The 20471-nt window shown below is 43.3% G+C and overlaps 1 protein-coding gene across 1 annotated transcript in view; it reads left to right on the top strand.

The window, feature by feature from the left end:
- Nucleotides 1-20071, top strand: part of CERS3 (ceramide synthase 3) — an 89062-nt gene extending 68991 nt beyond the window's left edge. Inside the window, exon 11 of the mRNA XM_006182673.3 lies at nt 19699-20071. Coding sequence (XP_006182735.1) covers nt 19699-19875 — 177 coding nt within the window. The 3' untranslated portion in view covers nt 19876-20071. The remainder of the gene's footprint in view (nt 1-19698) is intronic.
- The last annotated feature ends 400 nt before the right edge of the window (nt 20072-20471 follow it).

The following is a 20471-nucleotide window of genomic DNA, read 5'->3' as shown; positions in this document are numbered from 1 at the left end:
GCCTGCCTGGTACTAAGGATAGGGCTGAATCTTTGTCTAAGGATAAACAGTGTCTGGCACACAGTTAAGCACGTGATAAATATTAGCTGCCGTTATCCCGATCGCTATTACAGGTTACTCAGGTTCCTTGTGCCAAATCCCAGAGAGCCCGTGAATTCCAAGTGGCCTGGCAGTTCTGCTCAGTCACACCCTCTCTTTTGCTTAGATAATGCTGCAACTGACGTCAGGTGTCAGAGTGCCTGACCCGCAGCCGGCGGCTCCAGTGAGTTTCCTAAACTGTTTTCTGCCAGTTGACTTTCACGGCTCACGTTCTAGATGATCCTTTGTGACACAGTCTCTCATATCGTAGCATGCTGGGGAAGAAATAGAAAATCTGTAACTTCTAAGACGCCTTCAAGTCTCTTCTGTTAGTAGATAATAGTGGATGTAAAAACTGCCCTTTGCGGAATGAGACGTTATAAAAATACCGCAAAGACAGACTACTGACATAGTGTAATAAAAATGCTATCAGTTCATGTTTCCACGTTTCTGAATATTTATATAGATTAGTTTAACAATCTGTTCAAGAAACCATAGTGGAATTTGTAAATTTGCAGTGATAACAATTAAAACATTGCAAAGTTGCCGGGCTCAAAGAATTTCAAATTTGGACATCCTTCCACACTACACCTTCAGCTCAGCCACAAAAACAGAGAATCCCACGGGGTTTTAGAGCTGGGAGAGACCACTAAATGTCCATGAGGACAGCAGGACCCTCCTCCAGGCCTTCCTGCTGTTCTGCAGCTCACCACTCATCCCCACAGAGAAGGTGGCCCCTCGCAGGAGGAAGAGAGACGAATGAGGAAGGACATGACTCCCCCGAGGTCACACAGGAGTAGGGGCTCCTGAGACATCCCAGCCCCTGTGGCTAATGCCGGCCTTTCCGCCTCCCCAGCAGTCGTCTGTGTGCGTTCACGTGCTTCTCTGTGTGTGTCTAGTGCGGCGTAGCTCAGTTCTCACAAACGGCATCATCTTCCCATTGACTTTGCTCAATTACCTTGCAAGTAATCAGTTAATTCCAGCTCTTCCTAGAGGGTGCTCTTTAGAGAATCTCATTAAGGATGTTCTCATTGGGGGATTTTCTGGCTTAAATCAGTCATAAACCTGACTTATTTTTATAAACCTGAAAGGGTAGAGTTGTTTAAAGAAATCAAAGTCAACCAGGCAACCATCTGAATGGCTCTAAGATAATAGAAGAGGAAATGCACCATGAGTGAGAGGCAGGCCCACACATAAACTGGCCTCTCCCAGCTCCCTGCCACCAGCAGAGCTCCTGTTGCCTTGCCCTCCCCTGGGAGGCAGATAGTAAACCCGCCAGTACAGCCAGGGCACCAGGGTGGTTGCTTGGGAGGAGACCCAATCTCACACCCACAGTTTCAGTTGGAAGCGGCACAGAACTGGAAAGAGGGGTTCACCTGCCAAAAGGGGAAACGGAGGCTCCGGGGGAGAGAGGGACTTCCCAAGGCGAAGCCGGTCAGGACCGCAGCCCACACAGGGACCTTCTCAGTAAATACCTCTTTTCTACACCAGGACAACATTATCCAGGCATTTTCTTATATTGCTGTGATCAGTATCTTTTCCCAGGCTATGTGGAAATGCCTCTGTTGTCTTTTTCTAAAATGCTGCTGCTTCCTGTCGGCATAGTCATTGTGATGCCCACCCCCAGATGCTGCAGCACCTCGTCCTGTGGCTGATGACAACAGCGTGTCTTTCCAGCTCTTAATTCCAAGCACTCAGACCTCTGATGGAGAAAGATGATGTTAGGATTTTTAAATAAGTGAAAGAGGATTTTATTTCAGTTCTCTTCAGTCCATCCTCTGTTCCTTTGGAACTCAGCATGGAAAGCAGCTGGGTGCCAGCAGCTGAGTGGGGACTTCCCTCCAGGAGATTTTAGCTGCTCGGTGTCAGTGTAGGAAGGACAAACCACCTCCCCTGCAATTGCCCATGAATTATTTAATTATATGGTGATTTTCCATACTTACATTGTCACATATTGGCTTCCTTTGTACATACTCTTAAATTTTGTGTCTTATGCGTTTTCTAACAATGGTTTCCAAGATCCTATTCTTAGAGGTACTGGCCTGCTCAGGCCATTTGATTGACAAGAAATTAACTGAAGCTGTTGTAAAATAAAGGGACTTGTTCAGATGAGGGCTGGCCTGTGAAAGCATTTTTGAGGATAGCAATGGCCTTTTTTCACCCCAAATATCGACTCTTATGCTCTCCTGACCGTATTTTGCTGAAGTTGAAAAGGAAGGTGAGGAACAGGGAAGATCCAAGTAAAAAAGAGATGAAAGGAATTCTGACATCTGCTGTACCCATGTTTTTCAAAATAATTTCACACACTCAAAAAATGGAATGAGTTTTTATATAATCCTGAAAGGAACGGATATTCTTCATTTTATTAGTAGAGAAACAGACACGCACACGCGTGCATGTAAACACACACACACACGTTTCACATGGGACTTGAGTTTCTGTATCTGTATCTGCCTCAACAAGGGGACAAGCACAATTCATGGCTCATTAATAAATCTACACATTTACACCAGAATGTGAAAATTTTATTGAATGGGCTCTTGGGCCAGAGAGATCGGTGAGAGCAGGTGTGGGGGCAGAGCGCAGCCTGGTCCACACTGTCCCTGTTAACCTCCCACAGGTTTCCGGGGCCGTGCCCCTCCCTGTAACCACCGCCCACCCCTCCTGCTCATAAGAGAGCTTTCTGTAGCACAAAAGAAGCCTTATTCCTGAAAACTCATTCCATTTGTAGGTAGAGGTAAAACAAATTCGTTTTTAAAATGTTTTCATTTTGATTTATCACATGGGCTTTAGCGCCCGAATGATTTACGACGCAGGTGACTTTATCCACGTTCTGTTTGGGGAGAAGCAAGCATGCCATCTGTGGGACTCTGACTCTCAGCGCGGCTATGTTCTGCAAATGGTGTCTCCTTGCCACCTGTGGCAGACTCAGGAAATCTTATGGTGAGCAGCCCTGGGCACACGCACTCTTCCCGTGGCTCTGAAGCGTGCTTCGCGGGCCTGCCCTGCGAACATCTCCTCAGGGTTGCTCCGGGCAGCTTGGGCCTGTATGTACGCGTCTGTAATATGTTCAGCGTGAACCTCGAATCCCTGGCCAGGTCTTCTAAGGGAATGGGGTTGGCTATTGTTACTCATTTGGCTGGGTCAGGACCCCTGACCCATCTCTGGAGTGCCCCACCGAGACCTGGCCACAGTGGGGACACAGGCCAAACTCCAGGCTGGTCTACATGGTAGCCACAACAGGTGACCACTTACGTCATGATTTGATAGAAGCCAGTCAGCCTCCCTGCACTGCCCAGCTATCTCTGTACTCGCTTCTCTGGGTGCAGGCTGGTATGAAGGGAGTGGAGAAGGCCCAGCCCCTGGTTGGCCCCAGGATCTCGACTGTCCAGGAGGAGGAAGAAAAGAAAAGAATAATGGGGGAGGGCAAACCTCAGTGCAGGCCTGGAGGACACCTGAACCAAACTTTGCCTACTTTCTGTAGCCATTGTTTCTTCCCCATATCAGTTGTGAGTGTGTGTGTGTGTGTGCGCGCGTGAGTGTACGTGCATACATAGGAGGCTTTCGGGGACACTCTGGGATTCCACACATGTGAGGAAGTGAAGGAAGCTGGGCTGGGCAGAAGGAGAAGTTAAACTGTGATGCAGTTGCAACAAAGGCCTCATCCAACCCTGCAGGGAGCTGAGAGCTGGGTTGGCCCTTCAGAGATATCCCAAGTGGAGCAGAGGGGCTGGATCTCTGTGCCCCAGCCTTAACCTGTCACTGGATGTGGGTTGCCCTCTGGGGAGGGGGCATAACTCTGGGCAATGGAGCTCCCTTCAGCCAAGGATAACACCGGAGAGAGACACAGCTGGACGCTCCCGCAGCTGGGCAGTAAATTGCCATGGTCCTGAAGGGGCTTCTGGGCTGAGCACCACGGTGTCCATGCAGCCTCCTTTCTCTGCCTCCCCTGTCCCCAACCTAACGCCTGCCCCTGCAAGGAGGCTCGCATTTACCCTCCATAGGGAGGCAGACTAGGGGTCGGAGGGTACAGGTTCCCAAACACTTAGATGTGAGGCCTTGGAAAAGTCATTTGTTTGTTTATTTTTTTCACTGTGTTTTCTTTCTTTCTTTTCAATTGAAGAATAGTTGATTTACAATATTATGTTAATTTCAGGTATACAGTAAGGTGATTCAATGTGTTTAATAAGCTTATACTCCATTTAAAGTTATCACAGAGTAATAGCTCTGTTTTCCTCGGCTGTGGAATACATCACTGTCGCTCATTTATTTTATACATAGTAGTTTGTGTGTCTTACCCACACACCCCATCTCACCTCTCCTCCCTTCCCTCCCCCCACTGGTGACCACTAGTTTGCTCTGTCTGCGGTCTATTTCTATTTTGTTATATATATATATTTTTTCATTTGTTTTATTTTTTAGATTCCATATGTAAGTGATAACATAGAGTATTTGTCTTTCTGTCTGACTTACTTCACTAAGCATAACGCTCTCTAGGTCCATCCATGTTGCTGCAAATGGCCGCATTTCTTGTATTTCTTTCTTTTCTGCAGGATCCTAACTTTTACTCTCCTGTTTCCTTCTTCCCCTTCACTGCTCGTCCCCAGGCACCACTCTCCCTGTACACCTGGGTGTCTCCCACAAGCTCTGCGTCTCTGAGGCTGACACTTCCTGTCTTGCAAACTTTGGGGCCCCTTCTCTTTATCAGCGGCTGTGAACTGCAGGTCATTTACAGCTTAACTTTCTTTTCCTGGGGCTGAGTTTGTCTGTGCTTCTTCTAAGTACTCCCACCTTGCTTATTTTTTCCAACCTCCCCTTCCCCACTTTCCCGGCCATAGGCTAGAAGGCTGTGGGCTCACTGGAATTTGTACATTTTTTTCTTCTTCTTAAAGATAAGTGAACAGTGTTCTCTTTTCTCAGTGTTCTCTGTTTCCCAGGAAAATGGAAGGTGTGGTCCCTGTTGGCTCTATAGTTGTTTTGAAGAGTGAGGGAGAAATTTGGAATCAGGCTGCCCTCGTTTTTCAAACCCAGAAGTCCTCAAATACATCATTTGCAAAGTTAGGTACCTAAAGTGTATTTAGTAATAGATTTCTTACCACAAACCGTGCAAGTAGTCTTGTTATTGTCTCAGTTATGAGCGCCGCACAGTGTGGCGCAGAAGCACATGGTAGCCCTTGATACCGAGCATCATTCCCTAACACCACCCCCGCGACTCTCTGTTACTGCAGCCAAACGTCTCGGGTCCTTTCAGCCTTACCCCCTAAGGTGCGCAGCCGAGTCTTTTCACCTGACCACTCTCCTGTTTCACTTTATCCAGCTTCTCCTGTAAGTGAGCACCGGTTTCCAGATACGGTCTGACTGATACAAAGTCAAGCAGGTCTGGTGTCTCTTTCTGTGAAAAGTATGCTTCCTAGTTTGGTATTGAGCTGCTGGTGGTCACGTTATGTTGTTCATACTGAGCCTGAAAGTGATTAAACCCTCTAAGCCTTTTTCACGTGAGCCAAGCCACAGTTCCTCTGGGGACTGTCTGGTGACAGGCGTGACTTTTGTGGGAGTTACATTCCCTCTTGTTAAACTTCATTTTGCTTGATCAGCTTATCAAGTCTTTTATTTAAAGAATGGGAAAGCATGACATTTGGTGACAGTGCCTACACGTTTCAGAGGACCTTTTGTCTAAAAGGCCTATTAAAGGAATTTAGGATTTTTCTATTATGGAAAAAGTCTTTTTTTTTTTTGCCTGATAATATATTTTAATCAGAGGATTAAATCATATTTAATCATATTTGAGTCTAATACAGAATAAGGTGTACTGCTCACACCCAGAAGAAGATCTCTCCAGATTTCCATTCTTTGTTTCACATCAGCTTGCTACATACTGGCTACATAGTTGACTGCAACTATGTTGACTAGAATGGCCTGTAGAGCCTTAAAAAAATACTCACAGCCAGGTTCTAGTTCAGACAAATTAAATCAGAACCTACAGGGACTAGATCCAGACACTGGGATTTTTGACAGTCCTCTTCTTCCCCCAGCTTAAGTGATTCTACTTTGCTTGTCGGGTTTAGAGCCACTAGAGCGAGTAGGGAAACCCAGCTGTATGTTGGGGTGTGTGGGTGTGGGTGTCCTCTCTGCACAAGTGTCCATGGATTTCCCTCCGATTGCTGGGTCTGCTTTCTAAAACGCAGAGAGAGCTACACTCTTCCCCGCACTGTGGCAGTTGCTGATGTGATTTCAACAAATGCCCTCATCTTGCGAATTTTAGCAAGAGCAGTAGACTTCCTGTTACAGAGATGCTCTCTGCTGAAAAATCCTTACAAATGAAAAGTCAGACTGTTGAAACAGCACTTTGGGATTCTTTCCTTTGTAGAAAAACAGAATGCTTGGGAGAATTAAAGACATGACTCATTTTACAAGATGACTTACTAATTATTTTTACACAACCATCCATTATGCAAAATGAGACATATCAGTAATTTTCTGTTGCCCTTCTGGACTAAAAAGACTTATGACCTAGAGTTAAGGAAGTCAAAATTGTTTGAAATCATGGGATTTTAAAACATGAAAGACTCGTAGGCAACCCTCTGCTTCAAATTCTTTTTACAGAGAGCAGCAATCTAGAAAGGGTCTGCGGCCTCACTAGCCACCTGCTGATCGCAGAGTGGCACCTGCCTGTCAGCCTAGGCATCACCCAGGGCTGGTAGGACACACAGCCTCTCAGGCGCCTCCAGAGACATTGCAAATGAAGGTCCAAGAACCCTAGGTGATTCAGGTGCACGTGAACGTTTGAGAAACACTGGTCTAGAAATTTCGTATTCCAGGTAACAGGAAATGTCCACGTATAGCCAGGTTTCAGAGAATCCAATTTAAATTCAGTGCAACTCCTTTGAGGAGGGGAAAAAAAAGGAAGAACTCAGCTATTTTTTTTTCACTATGACCCTGTCAACTTGGATAATAAGAACTAATACAACAAAAAGGAATGTATTTTGATAGTAGTTCAGAAAATTGAACCTTTGACTGAATGCATTTCTTTTTTTCCCCCTACAGTTAAAGCTAAAAGTTTGCTTTCAAAACAGCATAAAGTGCTTATTATATTGTTCTTTGTTTCATTGCCAACTGTGGATTTAGATGTGGAGCCATTCAAAAAGCAGTGGGACATCATGAGTCATTCACGACCTCCTGGGCTTTTGACATTACTGTAAAGCCACAGATTCCCGATCATGGAGTTTAGTTCAGGCATTTCAAAAGCACGGCTCTGCAATTCTATAGACGGCATGGCTGCAGATGTCATCCCCAGAGTGTGTGAAAGTGCTGTGGCAGAGATTATTCATAATTTTATCCTATTAGCATTAGTATGTTTTTTTCTCGGTGTCAAAGTTTATTTTGTTTGGTAATCTTTGCAATAATTTTTTGAGGGCTGCTGACCAGGGCCAGCTACTTACTTTCACTACTAGGCAAATTATGATTAATTGATAAAGATATATATATGTATACATGTGTATGTATATATGTGTATATGTGTGTGTATATATATATATAGTGGGATCTTAAAATATAAGAAAAAATTACACAAAATAAAGCTGAAAGCATAGGTATCATCAGGGCTTGCCTTTAAATTTACTGTGCTCCCTTTTTCTGTGAAAGTGGTAAGTTGTGTATTAACTGAGTGATGCTGACAATGTTACACACATGCATCACAATGCAGTGCAGTGACTGCCGATGGAAATATGTTCTCATAAGATCCACAAGATAGTGACAGGTTTTGGTGCCATGTCATATGAGGATCAACTAAAGGAAATGAGAATATTTAGCTTGAAGAGGAATTAACTTCAGTGTTTGAAGGAAGGACACAGACCCCTTTTGGATAAGAAGGCAGATTTTCTCACCATATAAAAAAAAGGAAGCAGATAATGGATTACTGGAAATGCACAGGTAGGAGAATGTGCATCGTTTCCGCTGCTTATTAAACATGTCATGTCAGTATCAAGTAGAAACTAGACTGGCTGCACTTACAAGTCCCCCCAAACCTGGAGGCCTGTGGGCGCTGTTCTTCCCTGGGTAACAGCCCCTCTACATCTCAGATGCTGCCCCTCCAGTCCCATCTCTGCCATTTCTCTTCTGGACAGTGGCCACAGCCTCCTACGTGCTCTGCCTCTGATCACCCTGGATTCTTTCTGACCATTTCCACGCTGCAACAGAGAATCCTGTTATATACAAACCAGTCTCACCCATGAGAGCAGACGTTTTCTGAGGATAGGCACTTTGTCTTTTTTTTCACTGATATGTTCCCAGTGCTTTGAACAGTGGTACCTGATGGCTTCCATTGGAACTTAGAAGTAACTTGGAACCTCTGACCATCACCTATTAAATCCATCGTCTGGTCCATGCTGACTCCCTGACCTCGTCTTAGGTCATGCTCCTTCTTTCCTGCCATGTTTTAGCTGCACTGGCCTTGCTGCTCCCTGAGCATGCCCTTTGTACATCCTGTGTCTTCTTCTTGAAATGTCCTTTACTCCATCGTCCATGACCATTTCTCCTTAACCTTCAGGTTACAACCTTTGAGTTCCATTTCCTTAGCAAGGCCTTCCTGGTATCACCCCCATCTAAATGAGATCTCCAATTTACACGTCTTGGTATTCTCTACTTCATAGTGCTTATAAATGCATGATTACATGTTTATTATGGGTTTGATCTCTTAGGGTTTGGCTCTTTCAATAGAATGTAAGTTATTTGAAAACAGAGATCATTGTATCTCCATGCCTTACAGAATGCACAGGGACTCAAGAAATAATTTTTGAACTAGTGGTCTTCACTTGGGATGATTTTGCCCCCCACCCCCCAGGGACATTTGATGATCTCTGGAGACATTTCTGGTGGTCACAACTGACATCTAGTGTACAGAGACCAGGAACACTTACTACTAACCCTCCCACAGTGGGCAGAACAGTCCACACAGAATTAACTGGCCAACAATGGAAAGAGTGCCCAGGCTGAGATCTCTGAAACGAATGAGTGAACTCCTCTCTCTTTGGTTAATTTCACTTTGAGATTGGTGATGTTCCTAAATTATTCCTTGCTTTCCCACCTGACAGTGTCATCCTACACAAAGAGAGGTTAGGTTTATGCAAGAACAACCCAGCACACTATTTCTTGAGGATCCAAGCTTGCCATAATGAACCCGTTAGCATTTCTTCAGATGGAAATATTGGCAATCTGTATTACTCAGGTGATCATCAGAAATGGTTGTCAGCCATTTCCTTTAGAAATAAGACAACTGCATTTGGAAAGTTCTGCTGGATTGAGAGAATGAGATTGTAGCTAATTGTCCCATTGTCACTGAGAGAAAACGATGGCTTTGATGGCATGCTCCTGCCAGTGGCTTCATGGCCATGTGAAGTGTGGGCTGGGACAGGCACTCCGGGGGCGGCAGGTGGACCGAGCCGGACAGTCGTTCTCCATTCACACTACTTCACCTAGTGACTCTTCCTCTCTCGCTGCTCCTTCATCTCTGTAAATGTCGGGTCTAAGCCTGCAGAACCGTCCATATGCTGAAAGCAGTCGATTCTCACCTCCTGCCCTGTGCGCACACCTTTCTCTCCCAGGGGCTGCACAGCTTCTCATCTCTGGTTCAAGCCGGGCATTTATGAGGAAGTCTTCCAAGGTTGCTACTTATTGAAACACTGCCTTCAGCTCTGTAGACAGTCTAGGACACTGTTTCCTAAGCTTCATCACCTCAGGCACCAGAGAAATCGGTATTTGTACTGCACACTGGGATAAACAGGCGGGGCTCCCCAAAGCAGGAGCAGACTGGGGCTGTGCTGGTTGCCCCAAGGCCTGAGAAGATCAGTATCTCAGCATGTCTTTGAACCCTTTCCTGGCACGTCAGTTGGGAAACACTGGTGTGGAACAGCCCCACATACTATGGCTGTGCAGCTGTGACCAGTTAAGTATTTCCTTTTGAAAGTGGGCTGTTGAATGGAGTTGTCTAAGAGCAAAGCAATTGTCTATCCCGAGAGAAGGGCAGGCAAGATATTTTTGAATTTTCCTTAATCAGAAGTCTTGCCAACAATGGCAGCCCAGCTCCTCTGAGCCATGGGATGGACACTGTCTGGCTGGAGCTGTCTGGAGGGGCCATCACAAGCCTTGCAGGGCAGTGCTGCAGGGCACCGTGGGTCAGGAGGAGTCTTTTGAGACCCAGCCCTGTGCGGCTGCATCTCCAAGGGCCAGCTGGGAGGCACAGCCCGGCTGACTGCCGTGCTTCTGGGCTCTGAGGCCCTGGGCGGGGACTTGTCAACAGGCCAGTTCAGCTCAGAGTCTGAATGTGACCGGAGAGATTAGATGCTGCCTGGAGATCGCTGAAGACAAGAGCACAGGGGTCTGCATCAGACGGCCCCTCTGCGTGCGATAAGCTGGGAAACAAGGTCTCCCACAAAGAGCAGGACCGAGGTGGCCTGGTGGCGTTTGCCCATAGGAGCTGCGTGAATGGTAGTGCCCTGCTGGAGTGCCAGGCTGGGGCTATTTGGTGATGAGGGAGCTCTAAAGCCTTTTTTAAGACCAGTAACAAAGTGTCTCTTCCACAAGTGACTTGTTCCTCATTCTTTTCACCATCATTTTGTGTAACCAAGGGGAGTTGCTGGGGGGAGAAGGGAGGTACTTTTAAAACACCTTGCAAAAATTTATATTCATGCATTTCCAGTTGCAGAATGAATAATACTGTTAATAACGTATTCCAGAGGACCCAGGTCATTTCTGGAGAACGTTCAGTTGAAAACTAGGTATCTTTGCTAATTCCAGAAAGAAAGTTATCTAAAGTTATGAGAACAGTAATACACCGTCTGTAACGGTGCTGCTGACCCTTCCGCGGGGGAAGCGGGGTGAGTGGACAGTGGGGAGCACGTGCACTGTAGTGAGCCATGGCCTGTGTGAGGACCCTGAGGACCATGAGGACTGTGGCCTGGAGCTGCAGCCCTCTGGCTCCTGAAGCCCAGATCCACACTCCACTCTTCAAAGGAGATTTTGGATCCTTCTTTTTGCATGCATTTTCTTAGGCCCTTAAAGATTTGTGGAAGGGTTCAGGGCCAGCAATTCGCACTAGACCAGTTCTACAGGCCCAGGGACGACTAAGAAGTGGGGAGGGGAGGGGAGGGTGCTGCTGTGCGGAGACCAAAGGGAAGGGCAGAGCAAGGAGAGAAGCTGGCTGACTCCGGGAGGGAGGCTCTCTGCCGCCTGTGCCGGCCAAGTCTCGGCAGCCCATCAAAGCCGGCAGGTAGAGTTCCAGAAAACACTGTGGCCTGCCCTTTGGCAGCTATTTAGATTCCTTGCTCCCCTAGAGCAAGCTTGACTTGTTTTTTATTTCTGTTAAGTGTTGTAATTACTGGGAAAGGTTTGCCATTGTGAAAAGGTACTTTGCTGAATACGGGTTGTGGTTTACATCTTAAATTTTTCTGATTTCAGCTGATTAGATAGCCGTATTTTTTCTAGCACAGCTTAGCCAGTGTTTTTTCAAAACTGTGGGTTGCAAATCATTCATAGGTTGCTAAATTAGTTTCGTAGCTCTTCTCTTAAACAACATGGAATAGAATAAAACACGTCAGTGTTTGCCTCACCCCTAGGTGCCCTTTCTCTCCCAGTACTTGCACAGACAGCTCTGGCAGGGGTTTGTAGAGCACTGTGGTTCAAGGTGTCTAAGCTTAGATCAGGGTTTTCATCCTGTCTGTCTCTCATAGCTGTGTGGCCTTGTAAAAGTTACTTAACCCCTTTGAGCCTCATTCTCTTCTAAGTACACAGAATGGCAAATACGTCCTGGGGTTGGAAATGATGTCGTTCATACTAACTACTTAGTTCAGTGCCTGGCACATGGACATTTATAGCATGGATGTTTGTAGCAGCTTCGTTTATAACTGCCAAAACTTGGAAGCAACCGAGATGTCCTCCAGCAGGTGAGTAGATACATAAACTGGGGTACGTGCATCCAGACAATGAAATATTCTTAAACAAAAAGAAATGAGCTACGAAGCCGTGAAAAGACAGAGAGGAACCTTACATGTATATTACTAAGTGAAAGGAGCTGATCTTAAAAGGCTAAATACTGTATGATTCCAACTATATAACATTCTGGAAAAGACAAAACTATGGCAACAACAACAAGAAAACGTCAGTGATCATCAGGGGTTGGGAGGGATGAACAGAAGAGCACAGAGGACTTTTAGGGCAGTGAAAAAAACCCTTTAAGGGTGTCATTGTTGTTACTGTTATGTTATAGATAGCACATACAAGATGGAATTGAATATAATGTGAGGTTTTTAAATATTTGAATACCATTCAATGTCCAGTTCACATATTCAAGTTTGTATCATATGCAACCAGCTCTACCCCATCCGACAAACTCTTACTACCAGGACATCCTTTCTGAGCCTGACTCATCACCTCGGGCGGTGGTTCTCTGTCCTGCTGGACCCACGTCTCCTTCACTAGCCTGAAATTAACTTCCTGGGTAGTATCACTTACCTATAACCATAATTTCGGAAAGCAATATAATGCCACGACTATAGTAAAAAAGAAGTAAGATGAAAGTCATTTCTGATAAAACACGCATTTCGTGTAACATGTGCGTGACTACACTAGACAACGTGCTGAAGTCGACCAGTGCTGTGCTTGCTGGCATGTAGACTCATTCCGATTGGGGCAGCTGCGAATGCAGACGGACACAGACGTGTCGTGCTGCAGACTCGCATGCCACCAGGAGGGTTGCCATTAGTGGCGTGGTTTTCTGATACTGTGATGTTCTGAACAAAATGAAGTATAGTCTTCCTTTGATTCAGGTACATGGTTGCATTCCTGGAAAATTGAGAATATATTAAAACCATGCAAGAATTCCTGTGCTTGAAGGTAAAATGGAATTAGGTTGTAGGCTTGGATAATTAAAAAGGCAGGTCTGGCAGGACACCTGGGTGTCATATGCATTATAGGATGAATGGCATCCCTGGCCAATGGTCACTAAAAGTCGTGCCCCCCAACGTCTGTGACCATGAGGATGCCATGCATTTCCAAAAGCCTCCATACGGTCCAGGATCTCTTCTTAGAGGTGACAGTCCAGTGCTGGAGGAGGCTTGGGACAATGAGGAGCATCCTTTAGGACGAGTTTATTTGTCAGCTAACACAGCTCTTCGGGTCCTTGGAGAAATGAGTGGAAAGATGCTAGTGTGCCTTTCTGGAGAGAAATTAGTTTCTTTGTTCTAATCAAATTTCCCCTTGTTCCCTACAAAAATCTTTTGAGGAAACAAAAGGAGACCCAAGGGTCATGGTCCTGAAAGCAAACATCAGCCAAGCATGACCCTTCCCTGAAAGGCTTTGTCTGCAGGAGGAGCGCTCTGATCCTGGCTCCCAGAAAATCACGGAAAGATTGCCTTTCTTTGTTTCATCTCAGCCAGTGAGATGCCAAGTTTATTCCTTGTGTTTACAGTGAGCCTTGTTTATTTTGAGACCCTTTCTGTGTTGCTGTGGAAAAGAGCAGAATGTACAGAAAAGAGCCCATGAAGTTGCATTACCACGATGAGGACAGCAGAATGTGTGTACGTTGTTTTCTGCTTTTAAGCTACATTGGCATGAAGATTGTACACAAGGAGGAATTTGGCTTCATACACCCCACGACTCTGCTGAGGTGGTCAGTTTTAGTCTGCAGGTCGCAAAAGGGAAAAGTTAAGCTTGTGGTTATGGATGTCAGCTTGAAAAATGATGTGTGAGGAAAGCAGCCTTCACTGTCTGTATTCTTCCTTCTTTTCTAGCTGGGTCTAATAGAGATGTTTGTGAACTGGCTTAGCGGGTGAGAGGTGACGTCCAACAGTGCCTTGCACACAGCTTGTGTTCTTGGTGTTGTTTCAATAATTCATACCATCTTTAATTTTGCAATGAAGTCTGATCTGTAGCATCTGGCATCATGTACCTTCCTCAGGGACAGTGTTATTCTTCTGGGAGTTTTCCTCACAAAATTCCTTTGAGATCACCTTGAAGAAGAGGAGAAGTGTGTAGCTCTTAATTAAGGGACTTGAAGGAGTCCTTGCATAGAGAAAATAGGAAATGGTCTATTCCCAACAAAAAAGCTGTCCTGACAGCCAGAGGGACACACGAGTAATACTTCACGTAACAGGTGTTTATTGGGAAAACCATAGTGGTTTTAAAAATACTTCTTTAAGTTTTATTTTTGAACTTATCACTAGTCAAATTTATTTTTTTTCTGTTGGTATACAGGCCTCTGAATTTTAACACCTGTGCAGATTTTTTTTATATAGTAGTGTGCACCTGTTAATTGCGAACTCCTGATTTGTCCCTCTCCCCACCACTTCACCTTTGGTAACTATAAATTTGTTTTCTACTTCTGAGAGTCTGTTTCTATTTTGTGAATAAGTTCATTGTATCATTTGTTTAGATTCCACATTTAAGTGATAGCATATGATACTTGTCAGACTTACTTCACTTAGTATGGTAATCTCTAGGTCCACAAGTATAGGTTTGTGTAGCCATCACCGTAATCAGGACACAGAACAGTTCTGTCACCCCCCAAACTCCTTCCTCCACCCCAGCTCCTGACAGCCTCTTAGCTGTTTGCCATCCCTAGAGTCTAGTCTTTTCAAGATTGTCATGAAAATGACATTAATATGTCACACAGTAGGTAACCTTTTGAAACTCACTATTTTCATTCAGCATAATGCCTTTGAGAGTCATCCAACTTCTTACAAATGTCAACAGTTTGTTGCTATTTATTAGGAAGTAGTATTTCATTGTAAGGATGTACTATGTTTATTTTTTTACTGGGTGAAGGACATTGGGGTTGTTTCCAATTTTGGGCAATTATGAATAGAGCTTTTGTAAGCATTTGTTCTGTGTGAATATAGATGTTCATTTTTCTAGAGTAAATACTCGGGGCAGGATTTCTGAGACATACAGTCTGTGTATGTTTAACTTTATAAGTAACTGCCAAACTGTTTTCCAAGGTGTCTATACCATTACACATTTCCATCAGCACGGTATGAGAGCTTCTGCCGGTCACTCTGCCTCCTTGTCAGCACTTGCTATTCTCAGTATTTTTAATTTTAACTATTCTAGTGGGTTTGTACCTGTATCTGATCATGATTTTAAGTTGTATTTTGCTAATGGCTAATGATGTTGAACATCTTTTCATATGCTCATTTGACATCCTGTATCCTTCTAGAAGTGTCTATTTTTTTATCTTTAGCCCATTTTAAAATTAGTTTGGTTTTTTTCTTATTATTGAGTTTTGAGAATTCCTTATTATCCACACAAATCGGATAGGGGATTTGCAAATATTATCTCTCAGTTTGCAATTTATCTTTCTATTCTCTAAATAGTGTCTTTCACAGAGCAAAAGTTTTTCATTTTGATGCGGTCCAGCTTACCAATTTTTTTTATGGAGTATGCTTTTTTGTGCCATGGCTAAGAAGTCGTCACTCAGCCCAAAGCCATGGGTTTTCTTCTGAAAGTTTTATACTTTACATTTAGATCTATGATCCATTTTGTGTTAACTTTTGTATAAATTTACTTTTTTGCCTATGGATTTCTAATTTTTTTCCAGCACCATTTGTTAAAAAGACTGTCCTTTCTCCACTGAATTGCTTTTGCACTTTTGTCAAAACTCAACTGGCCATATTGGTATGGGTCTACTTCTAGATTTTCTCTTCTGTTCCATCGATCTATGTTCTTACCCCTTTGCTAACGCCACTCAGTCTTAATTACTGTGACTTTATAACAAGTATTAATATTGAGTAGTTTGAGCTTTTCAATTTTATTCTTTTTCAGACGAGACCGGGCACGTTCAGGGTGGTCTGGCCGTAGGCTTATTCTTCTTTTTCAGAATTGCTTCAGCCATTCTAGCTCCTTTCCCTCTTCATATAAATTTCAGCTTGTCTCTATCTCTAAAGAATTTTGCTAAGATTTTAACTGGTATTGTATGTAATTTATAGAACAATTTAGGGATCATTAATATTTTTATTATATTGAAACGTCCAGCCCTTGAATATAGTATATATCTCTTTGGTTATGTAGATCCTTGATTTCTTTCATCAGAGTTCTGTAGGTTTTACATGCAGATCCTATGCACTTTTGTTTTTTGAAACTATTGTAATTGTTACTGATTTTTAAATTTCAGGTTTAGTTGGACATTTCTAGTCGTGTTATTTTCCTAGGGCTGCTGTGACAAACTACTGCAAACTTGGTGGCTTGAAACAATAGAAACTTACTCTTTTACAGTTCTGGAGGCCAGAAGTCTATAATCAGTTTTGAGCAAAAATCAAAGTGTGGCAGGTCTGTGTTCCCACCACACACAGGGGAGAATCTGTTCTTTGCCTCTTCCAGCTGTTGGTGGCTACCAGCATTCCTTGGCTTGTAGCTACATTGCCCCAGTCTCTACCGCTGTCTTCATATTGCCTCTACTGTGTGTCGAATTTACCTCCACCACTCTTATACAGACGCTCGGGATTGCACTTAGGGCCACCTGGATAATCCATGATAATCCCTCATCTTCATCGAATCTGCAAAAACTTTACCATGTAACATGCACAAGTTCCAGGGATTAGGACCTAATATTTTTGAGGACAGTTTTCAGCCTACTATAGCAGTGTTTAGAAATCAAGGGGTTTTTGTGTGTGCGTGTGTGTGTGTGTGTGTGTGTGTGCGTGCACGTGTGTGTGTGTGTGAGAGAGAGAGAGAGATTTTATATATTAACCTTTTATCCTGCAGCCTTAGTGCTAAACTCACATTAATTCTAGGAGTTTTTTGGTTGGTTCTTTGGGATTTTCTGCATAGATAATTATGTCATCTGCAAATAGGGACATTTTTATTTTTTTTCTTTTCAATCCATATGACTTTTATTTCTTCTTTTCTTGCCGTATTACGTTGACTAGTCTCTCCAATATGATGTGAATAGTAACAGTGAAAGTGGACAGCCTTCCCTTGTTCCTAACCTTAGGGGTAAAGCATTCAGTCATTCACTCTTAAATATGATACTAGCTTCTATTCCTTCTTTGCTGAGAAGTTTTAAAAATGTTTTTTCATGTCATATGAGGCTACTATGTGCAACTATACACCAACAAAATGGACAACTTAGAAGAAATGGACAATTTCTTAGAAAGGTACAATTTACCAAGACTGAACCAGAAAGAAATAGTAAATATGAACAGACCAATTACCAGCACTGAAATTGAATCAGTAATTTTAAAACTCCCAACAAACAAAAGTCCAGGAGCAGATGGCTTCACAGGGGAATTCTGCCAAACATTTAGAGAAAAGTTAATGCCTATCCTTCTGAAACTATCCTGAAAAATTCCAGAGGAAGGAATACTTCCAAATTCATCCTATGAGGCCACCACTAGCCTGATACCAAAACCAGACAAAGATATCACAGACAATAAAGTTACAGGCCAATAGATCTTATGAATATAGATGCAAAAATCCCCAACAAAATACTACCAAATTGATTCCAACAATACATTGAAAGGATCATACACCATGATCAAATGGGATTTATCCCAGGGTTTCAGGCATGCAAGGATTTTTCAGTATCCCAAAATCAATCAATGTGATACATACCACAGTAACAAATTGAAGAATAAAAACCATATGATCGTCTCAACAGATGCAGAAATAGCTTTTGATAAAATTCAACATCCATTTATGATAAAAACTCTCCAGAAAGTGGGCACAGAGGGAACATATGTCAACATAATAAAGGCCATATATGACAAGTCCACAGCTCACATTATACTTAATGGTGAAAAGTTGAAAGCATTTCCTCTAAGATCAGGAACAAGACAAGGATGCCCACTCTTGCCACTTTTATTCAACATAATTTTGGAAGTCCTAGCCAGAGCAATCACAGAAGAAAAGGAAATAAAAGGAATCCAAATTGGGAAAGAAGAAGTAAAACTGTCACTGTTTGTGGATGACATGATACTATGCATATAGTAAATCCTAAAGATGCCACCAGAAAACTACTAGAGCTTCACCAAATCAATGGATTTGGTGAAGTTGCAGGATACAAAATTAGTCTGCAGAAATCAGTTGCAATTCTACACACTAACAACAAAAGAGCAGAAAAAGAAATTGAGGGAAAATCCATTTACCATCACATCAAAAGGAATAAAATACCTAGGAATCTACCTACCCAAGGAGGCAAAGGACCTGTACTCTGAAAACTTTAAGACACTGATGAAATTGAAGATGACACAAACACATGGAAAGATATATCATGTTCCTGGATTGAAGAATCAATATTGTTAAAATGCCCATACTACCCAAGGCAATATACAGGTCCAATGCAATCCTTATCAAATTACCAGTGACATTTTTCACAGAACTGGATCAAAAAATGTTAAAATACATATAGAAACACAAAAGACCCCAAATAGCCAAAACAGTCTTGAGAAAGAAGAACAGAACTGGGGGATCACACTCCTTGACTTCAGACTACACTATAAAACTACAGTAATCAAAACAGTATGATAACAGGCACAAAAACAGACCCATAGATCAATGGAACAGGATAGAAAGTCTGGAAATAAACCCACACACTTATGGTCAGTTAATCTGCGACAATGGAGGCAGGCATATACAATGGAGAAAAAGTCTCCTCAGTAAGTGGTGCTGGGAAAACTGGACAACTGCATGTACAAGAATGAAATTAGAACCTTCTCTGACATCATGCACAAAAATAAACTCAAAATGGATTAAAAACGTAAATGTAAGACTTGATGCAAAAAAACTCCTAGAGGAAAACATAGAAAGAACATTTCTTGACATGAATCACAGCAGTATGTTTTTGGCTCCACCTCCTAGAGTAATGGAAATAAAAGCAAAAATAAATAAGTGGGACCTAATTAAACTTAAAAGCTTTTGGACACTAAAGGAAAGCATAAACAAAACTAAAAAAGATAACCTACAGAATGGGAGAAAATATTTGCAAATGATACAACTGGCAAGGGGCTGATTTCCAAACTATACAAACAGTACAGCTTAATAGCAAAAAACAAACAAACAAACAAAAACCAACCCAATCAAAAAGTGGGCAGAAAAGCTAAACAGACATTTCTCCAAAGAAGACATCCAGATGGCCAACAGGCACACGAAAAGATGCTCAGTATCATTAATTACGAGAGAAATGCAAGTCAAAACTACAATGAAATACCACCTCACACCAGTCAGAGTAATAACATACCATGATAAAGAGATGTTTGTCTCAGTAATGCAAAGCTGGTTCAAAATTTAGAGATCAATGAATGTAATTCATCATATTAATAATCTAAACAAGGGGAAAATAGATGCATTATATCAACCTATACAGAAAAATCGTATGACAAAATTCAACATCCATGTTGATTTCTAGTTTAATTTCATTATGACCTGAAACATACATTGCATGATTTCAATTCTTTAAGCTTGTTAAGGTTTGTTTTATGATCCATGATATGTTCTATCTTGGTGAGTGTTTGGGCATTTAAATACTGGGTTATCTCTGAAGGGAGGTATACCTCTAACCCGGGCCATTTGTTTGCTTATTAGCTCAAGAGTGTTTCTGGAAGGTTGTCACTCACAGAGCATTGATCCTTTGTCTAGGAGATCAAGGATGTGAGGAGTGATGCTGAGGATGAAGAGGAAGAGGAAGAGGAAGAGGAGGAAGAGGAGGAGGAGGAGGAAAAGGAAGAAGTCACCAAAAGCAAAGAGAGAAACTGTCTGAAGAACGGCCTCGGGGCCACCAAGCACCTCATTCCCAATGGTCAGCATGGCCGTTAGCTTGAAGCCCACGCAGCTCCCAGGGCACAGGGCGCCGGAGGGCTGCTGGGAGCCGGAAGTGCTCCTTCCTCCGCTGCCGTGGCCTCGGGACCCACCGGGACCCCAGATTTCGTCCCTTTTTCCAACCACCACCTTGCCCCCTCCTAAGATGTATTTAACAAAATGTTGTTAATTTGTGTTAAAATGTTAAATATAAGCATCCTTGTGGATTTTTACTGCAGTTAGGACTCAGACTGGTCAGAGGGTTCAGAGGTTTCTCTAGAGGACCGCTCCAGTTCTGACTGTGCCCATTCATGCACTTGACACGTTTGGAGCTCACTTTTTGGTAGGTCCTCCCCTTCCCATCTTGTTTCTCAGGATGGTTTAAGAAGTACTAAGTTAACCCTCTTTTTCCAGGCATGTTTGGCCACGGAGAGCCGCTCCTTTCCCTGCAATGAGCTAGAGCGGCAATGGAAGCAGGGGTCAGGCCCGCAGGGCACACGGGCCCCTCTGTGCCGTGGGCCATGTTTAAACCTCCCATGCTGTGTGCTTCTTCTCTCCAGTGGGAATACTCGGCCCTGCCCTGTCCCCATGGGGTCACATGGGATCATCCTGGA

The sequence above is a fragment of the Camelus ferus genome, chromosome 27 (assembly GCF_009834535.1).
Source record: "Camelus ferus isolate YT-003-E chromosome 27, BCGSAC_Cfer_1.0, whole genome shotgun sequence".
Lineage (NCBI taxonomy): Eukaryota > Metazoa > Chordata > Mammalia > Artiodactyla > Camelidae > Camelus > Camelus ferus.
The sequence above is the reverse complement of the archived record's forward strand: the minus strand, read 5'-3'. Positions and strand labels throughout refer to the sequence as shown.